At 39.7% G+C, this 7,705-nt stretch overlaps 1 protein-coding gene across 1 annotated transcript in view; it reads right to left on the bottom strand.

Moving 5' to 3' along the window:
- Positions 1–4,697: 4,697 nt before the first annotated feature.
- Positions 4,698–7,705, bottom strand: part of tsc22d2 (TSC22 domain family 2) — a 32,820-nt gene continuing 29,812 nt past the window's right edge. Inside the window, exon 4 of the mRNA XM_086048240.1 lies at positions 4,698–6,741. Within this exon, the coding sequence (XP_085904366.1) occupies positions 6,436–6,741 (306 nt within the window). The 3' untranslated portion in view covers positions 4,698–6,435. The remainder of the gene's footprint in view (positions 6,742–7,705) is intronic.

A 7,705-nucleotide genomic window follows, 5' to 3' on the forward strand; every position in this document is an offset into this window, starting at 1 on the left:
CGTACGCCACACACTGTGGCAATTTCGCCGTGGAGACAGAAAATGACATGAAAACGCCGCGGCGAAATCAGTGTATTCAAGCTAGCGCACTTAGCAAGTGGCAAGTTGGCAACACAACATGGCAGTTGGTGCCTAGAAAGAAAGAAAAAAAATCCAACATCTACTATAAGTCAAACATGATTGAAGATTCATGGCAATAATTTTTGGCTAGTTTCTGTAAGTTTTTTACAACTACTTGGACAAAAAGATTGGTTTTTTACGCCAATAGAAAAATATTTGATGAAGTTGAAGGCAGATCAGTTTTTTTCTTCCATGCCAAACTCATCCACTCAGCCCCTGTTAAGTGGTGCGATAAGCGGGCGGAAATATGTGCCCTCTAATCAGCTGGCGACCAGAGCAGGATTTACCCCACCTCTGCCCCAAGTCTGCTGGGACAGGCTCCAACTCACCTGTAAACACTTAATTGATAACTGATCAAATTTATGGGGTGTGTCGATACTTTTCTCCACCTAGCAAATGATCTTCTGGCCTGAAGTTACATGTATGCGTTTCCCCTTACAAGAGTAAGCGAGTCTCAAATACTTGTTAAGGAGACAATACAAGTTTGAGCAAGTTGATTACAAAGTTGCTGGGGAGGCAAATGTTGCACCAAGGTTCGTGTGACTCAGCACTGTAAATGGCGGCGCCGTGTCTGAATGCGTGCAAGTAGGACGTCTGTCACAGTAACGCAAATTTGCCTTTTGAAATCTCAAAAGTGAGCATATCAGCCAAGGTCACAGTTAAGGTGTCTTTTTTTCTTTTTCTTTTTGTTTGCTGAAAAATTTAATCAGGAAACTATGTGTCTGCAGTCTGACTTGGGACCATATTATGGAAATTGACCTTTTTTTTAATTGTTTGTATACAAATATTTGAATATCTGGTGTGTTCTCCATTAAGTGTGAAATTTAAAAAAAACAATGAAATCTTTTGTTATCTGTCAATTTCTGAAAAGGTGTCTCTGAGTGATCCCTTCTGAACTTCCCCTCCACTGTTATGTAAGAGCGTGGCTAATTTACACTGAAAAAGCCTCCCACACCAAGTTTCTATGCCTGACCTCAATCTCGACTGGTCAAAAATTGGAATCTTGTAATGAAACACACAGAGAAACTATAATGCGGAAACACCAACATCCCCTTGTGGTGCTGTTATTATGTGAAAGCCAAAGGATGGCAAAATACAGGTACAGTTTAGCTCTAGCTAACAGTCTTAGCTTTTGATTAGCAGCATTTCATTACTGGGTGTAGTTGTCGACGCAATGGTGGTGGGGACTATATTTGCGCTTGGTGATGCGTCCATGCGTCACATACGCACGTTGTGCTGTATGAAATGCTGCCTCCACATGTAAAAATGTGTTCATTGACTTTATGGGTGCTTGCTTTTCGGAAGCAAGCAGCCAAACAAAACTTGCACATTTGCCGGCGGGATGACCAAAACCAGCCTGCTGAATGCTGGAATAGGAGAAAAAAACCCAAAAAAACAGCCAGAATGTGCACATTTGGCAGCAAGATCCTTTTCCGTACACTAGCAGGTGAGAACCCGTCTGCTGTTTTGCATACACTTGCCGGTGAGAGGAAGCCTGCGAAGTCGCACTAGTCGTAAAGCTCAGGTTCCATCCCCGGTCATCATGGTAACCAAAGTTAGACTCGCCATTGGCCCTACAGTATATTTGCGGGATAAGGGCTGATCATGCTATAATTCTACATCCTTGTGGTGGTTCACAAAAGCAAGTAACGGTCATGTAATTAAAGCATCTGGGAACTGTTTTAAATTTTGAAGAAAAAAACAACGTCTTCTTTTAAGCAGCAGCTGAGTGTCTTACTTTTTATACTGTGTTATGCAACATTGTTATGTTCTAGGGCAGAAAAACAAAACTTATATGGCAACTTGACCACATCAATTAGATTAAATAGAAATAAATGGTCATTCAAATCCCATTAGAGATTCCTTTGGGTCTAACTGATCATGGATCAGATTACATTAATTTGATCCTGCAAGACATTAAAAAGGTAAAGTGGATTCACATGGAGGTGCTTTCTAAACAGATTCTTGGAAGCTGCTGTTTATTGGGACAGCCTAGTTGAATGTTCGCTTGACCCGTTTTGAGAGTTGACATCAGGTAGAATGCTCTGACAAACCTGTGGAGGAAGCATGTTTTTCAAACACGTAACTTGCCTTTTGACTCACTGGCTGGAATTTTGCAGAAGGCTTTGAGTTTTGGCGCAGAACTCCCCACCCACAGGAAATACGTCACTCATATCACGAGCAGTCAGCCACTATGTATAGTGATAATTTGAAGACGATATTGCATTTAAAAAAAAGAATCAGAGATTATATGTTTTACCCATCCGTCAATGTACTGGAGCCTGTCCCAACTGACTTTGTATGACAGTTGGGGGACATTTCTCAACCACAACCTTTTTAAAAGATTTGGATGATGTTATTTTTTGCTGATATGAAGCTGTTAAAATTTTTCGTATACACGCAAGACCTCTTGTTGGTTCCTAACTGCTAAACCCTGTCAGAATCTATCATTTAGCAAAGCTGTGTCCATTTTTTTTTGTAATTAAAATAGATACTGTATATATTTGAAGAGCAAAAATTCCTTTGTACTTTCTACTCTTGTACTTTAAGTGTGTATCAGTGTGTATCTTTTTACTTGAATAAAGGGGTTGAAACAGTACCTCTACTTTTCCCAGAGTCCTTTTTCTGCGCTTTTAATTAAATAAGTATCTAATGTGAGAACACTTTCCACTTGATTTTAAGAGAGGTCAAATTACCATTAAAAAGATTGATGGCTACCACAATGAGTCAGTGACGTTGTTATTTGGCACCGATCTGTTAGGCAGGTAGATAATGATGACTTCATTCAGGATTTTACATAAGCTTCTGCCACAGCTTTCTTTCCTTTCTGCTTGTATGAGACTGAAACCTTCCGCGTACTTTACCGCACTCTAGATTACGTGTCAAATTCTCAACTGAAAACTGTGCGGTGACAGGCGAAGGAGTATGGTTATAAATAATATTCTTGATCTGTTTGGAATAAACCAGTGGCAGGCACACACAGTGATCAATATAAATCTTTGATAAGTCAAGTTTTTATCCAGTTCTCAGTGAAGACATAAACAATTCCTAGAATTTTAATGATGATCCATGGTTGAATTTCTTTGTATTTTCAAAATAATATTTTGCTTTCTGCACTAATTTTTGCAACATTCAAGTACTATGTCACATAAACTATACTCTTGGTGTAGGCCACCTGACTCTGAAAAAAAATTAAAGACTGTAGGCCTAACATGGAAAACATTCCAGTTCCAGCACACATTATCAAATCTCTTGGAATTAAAGGGCTGGCCACTTCAGGGCAACACAACATGGCAAAAAAACATTTAATCAGAGTGGTGATCCAGTATTAGGTAATACTAATGGTATGGCCTGATGCCAGTTGACGTTAGCCTTCATGAGAAAATCATCATTATGCTCTCTACACGTTTTTACAGAACAGTTCCTGTTTTGTTTTGGTTTTGTTTGGTTGTTTTACCAAAACGTTATTTAGCCAAATACACACAGACCAATATCAGCCCAAATTTGAGCATTTTTCCTCTCTTTCGATGCAATTGGCAAAGGGGCAGTATACTGTACATAAAGTAGTAGTACACAAGTAAAACATTATTTCTACTGTCAATTATAATATACAATACCAGTTTTGATAACTTGCCACAATGAAGCAAAAACTTCCCTGCACAAAAGTTCACCCTTTTATTAATTACCATTCGCCGTGCTCGTACATATTGCATGTTGTTAAGAGTGAGCCTTGGCTCAACTAGCAAAACAATGTTACATGTTAAAAGCTACACAAAAGTGCTATAAAATAATATTGACAGTGCCACATACATAGAAACAACGAATACATTATTTAGTTATTTAAATACTCTGAATTCTATGACTTAGTCGAATTAAAACTGTGCAAATAATGTCCAAAATACATAACTTACTTTGTCACAGTATGGAGAAGCAGTTTGAAAACAGAGAGACTTCTTATGATGGAGGAACTGGTGTCCTAAAAAAAAAAAAAAAAAAAAAAGCAAGACAATTACTAACAAAAAGCTAGGATGTGTCTCTCTAGAGGTCTACATTTGTGGGATAAATATGAAAATGATTTGAAAAGTTGTGGTTCAAGTTCATCTTTTAATTAAAGTACTGATTAAATTTATGAAGCAAGCATAACAGCGTAAATATGTTGAGCATTTTTGGTCTCTTGACTGTACAAATGTGTAGTGTATTTTGTTATTTAAAAAAAAGTATTTTCTTTCCATTACTCAATTTCACTCGAAATGTGTGTTGGCGCTTTGGCTTTCTTTTGTTGAAGTGTTTTGTAAAAAATAAAAATAAAAATAAAAATTGGCTTCAAAAGCTGCAAGCTTCATCCTACGCCTTTTGGTTGGCTTTTGTTTTCCTGTACAATTCTATGACGAATGAAGCTTAACGAACAAAAGTCAATCATGTGCGCCCATTTCCTCATCATGTGTGGTGTCTCTCAAATTTTAAAAATGTGTTAAAAGTTGGCATGTGCGCACCCCGCTTAAGTTGCATAAGTGTTATAATGCTAATCTAATACAGTGTAATGCGTGTCTCTGTCAATAAATAAATACACGAACATGTTCTTAATAAAACAGTCATTTATTATTGTCTGATAACTAAAATTGTCTGAACAGCACATTACAAGGGCATCGTTAAGATTTTTCTCCAAGGCTCAGTGATCACTTCCATACAGTACACTTGGCATGTACACGGCATCTCCTTCAAAACTCAAGGAAAACAATGTGAGGATAAACCCATTTGTTCAAAAAAAAAAGAAAAAAAAAAAGAAAAAAAAAAAAGTCGAGTCCATCCTGTAGTAAGATAACTCGTTGTACAATCACCAAGTATTTTGGTTTGATTCTAAGCCACGTAGACCGCATCGGAATCACCTGACGACAGCAGGTGACGCAAAGGAGGCACAACAGACAAGACTGAACACGAACATCCCTATACGTAGATTCTCTCTGACAACTGACTGAGTTCCAGCTTCAAGTTGAGAAATGTTTAATAGTTTCCTTGTGGTCTGTATTTTGGAAACTGTTGTGTAATTTTAAGGGTGTGTTGGAACACTACAATCAAAATTTAAATGCTGAGTTTGTTAAATACATTAAAATCTGTCATGTAACAAAATGGCTCCTTTTCTTACTTCTCCATCCACACCGCTGAATTTGTTCCCTTTCATTCACAACTATAGCCACAGACAGACACATTGACAGAGAACACAAACTGAGTGCTGGATTAAAAACATGACTTTAAGAAAGTGGTTTGAGTATAGGGCATGCAGGTCATGCAAAGAGCCAAAAATAATAATAATAAAGGAACAAAGTGTGCATTTAAAAAAAATAAAGGGGTGAGAACAGAAAGACTTACACAGCTTTGTGTCTTTGGTTATAAAGTAGGTCCAACAATTTCACAGCTTTTCATCTCCCAACCAAGCCCCCAATGTTTGTTTTTTTTACCCATTTAAACAAAGAACCTCAAGAGAATTAATAGTTTGCTTTATCAAAACCTCCCAGCACATATTTCATTTCATAGCAGGTTCTCTCCTGTTCTGTACATACCTTGTTCACTCTGAATACTTTACAAAATATACATTCAACCTGGATTTCAACTCATCAAAGTTCTGCTTTAGTGTTTCCTTCCTACCGTCTGCTCTACTTACTGACACTTGCTTGATTGTGAGAGACTACCGAGAAAAGACCTGACAGATTCTAAAAAGACAACAGACTTTTTTTGTCTTTTGTGACATTGATCGTGACATTATGAAAATAGCAGCCCTGAAATAAATAATTGCAAATACTAAACGTGAACTAATAATGAAATTGTTACATGTCAAAGGATGGTGGCTCTGAGGAAACAACAACTAACGTAAGCTTTTTTTGTTGCAGCATATCATGAACGAGGCACTCGACTTGCTCCGCTGGACGCCTCTGCTGATGATGACTCATCCCTTGGTCGCTTTCGGCCCCCGTGAATGATGTGGCGTGTGGATGCTGACATTGTGGGAGCTTTATTTGCCACTGGGACATTCCCACGTCTTGCACTGCCCTTTTGGACCACTTGTTGAGCAACCCCACCCCACCCAACCCCGTGCTCCTGCTCCCTTGTCCCGCCATCTACTTCAGCTTGTAGCCACAATAAGACTTCCCAAGGGGTGACGACGGCTCTCTTTCGTGATGATGTCATCATTTTCCTTTAAATGGAGCACACATAATGCAGCGCTGTGGGGACGGTATGCGTTTGTCTCTGCTCGAGAGAGGTGTGGAATTGAGCGTGTGGACCGGTGGATGCGCTTTGGTGCGGGCTGGGGGTGGGGGATCACGCCGAGGTGATGTTGGGCTGGTGGGGGACGCTCTGACCCCCCTCGTGGTGCGTCAAGGGGGCACCGCTGTTTGTAATGGCCATGTGTTGCTGCTGCTGCTGCTGCTGCTGCTGCTGCTGCTGCGGGGGCGACGTGCTGCCGTGGCTGGAAAGGTGGTTGAGCTGATCCGAGTTGGCCAACGACTTGAGCACGGCGTTCTCGCGCTCCAGCATGGAGTTGCGCTCGTACAGCTCCTTGATCTGCTCCTTCAGCACCTCCACCTCCTCGCGGACGGCGTACATCAGGTGGCTCTTCACCAAATCCTGAAGAAACAAAGATCATTATTGTCATTATCATCATTCATAATACTTGGGCCGGGTACACAATCGGGCTGTTTTTGTATCCATTTCCTCCCTTGCCAACCAAGGATGTCAAACGGTCGACTAGTTTAAGTCTCGTAAAGTTGTCCTTGAAGATAATCTTTTGATCTGAGGTGTGTTAAGAGAGGATTTGTCACGATAAGAAACGTGGGGAAAAAGCTGACATAAACTTGAGTTATTTGACTGAATGTAGCCAATCAAAGAAGCGCTGTTTCAGACGAACAAGGAAGCAGCAGGAAATAGAACAAAACGTGTCCTACACGATGTCAGTTTTTTTTTTTTTAAAAAGTGCATTACCCAAACACCAAGAAATATTAGCCAAAGGACGTCTTTTCTTGCCGACATCGCCATCTTACACCGCTCCCGCCTCCAGGCCTCTTTAGAAACATTCGAGAAACATCGGCAAATACCCCGAAGTGCTTAATGTCTGATTTGCTCTATTTAGGCAGAGGGTTAAGAGACATTTTCTCCCCGATCTCTTTAAAAAAAAATGACCAAGGCTTTCAATGATAAATGTTAAACCTGTTCAATATTCAATATCTAATTATCATGTGCATATTTTTGATTTGAAACATAATTTGGTGTAGATGAGCAAATGATTGCGGTGACCGTTTGTATAATGTGTTTCTTAATATGACAATGTGTGGAATTCAGTGCCATCCAGCGGTCAACGGCGTGCATTTTGAGGCACACGCACTGCGGTGCCTCCGAGAGACCACATGTCGAAAGCCTAACCAACAGTTTCTTCAGCAGAGGTGCAAGAAAAATGTAATCACAAATGACTTCTAGTATTTCCTCAAGTCGTAAACTAAGTGCATTTTATTTGTCACACATGCGAAAGTCATGTTGCTTATTGAAAAATCAAAACATTCCACACATGCCTTTAAGTCACACACTACAATAATTT

This window comes from Filicampus tigris, chromosome 12 (genome assembly GCF_054856515.1).
Source record: "Filicampus tigris isolate MCC_2025a chromosome 12, RoL_Ftig_1.0, whole genome shotgun sequence".
NCBI lineage: Eukaryota > Metazoa > Chordata > Actinopteri > Syngnathiformes > Syngnathidae > Filicampus > Filicampus tigris.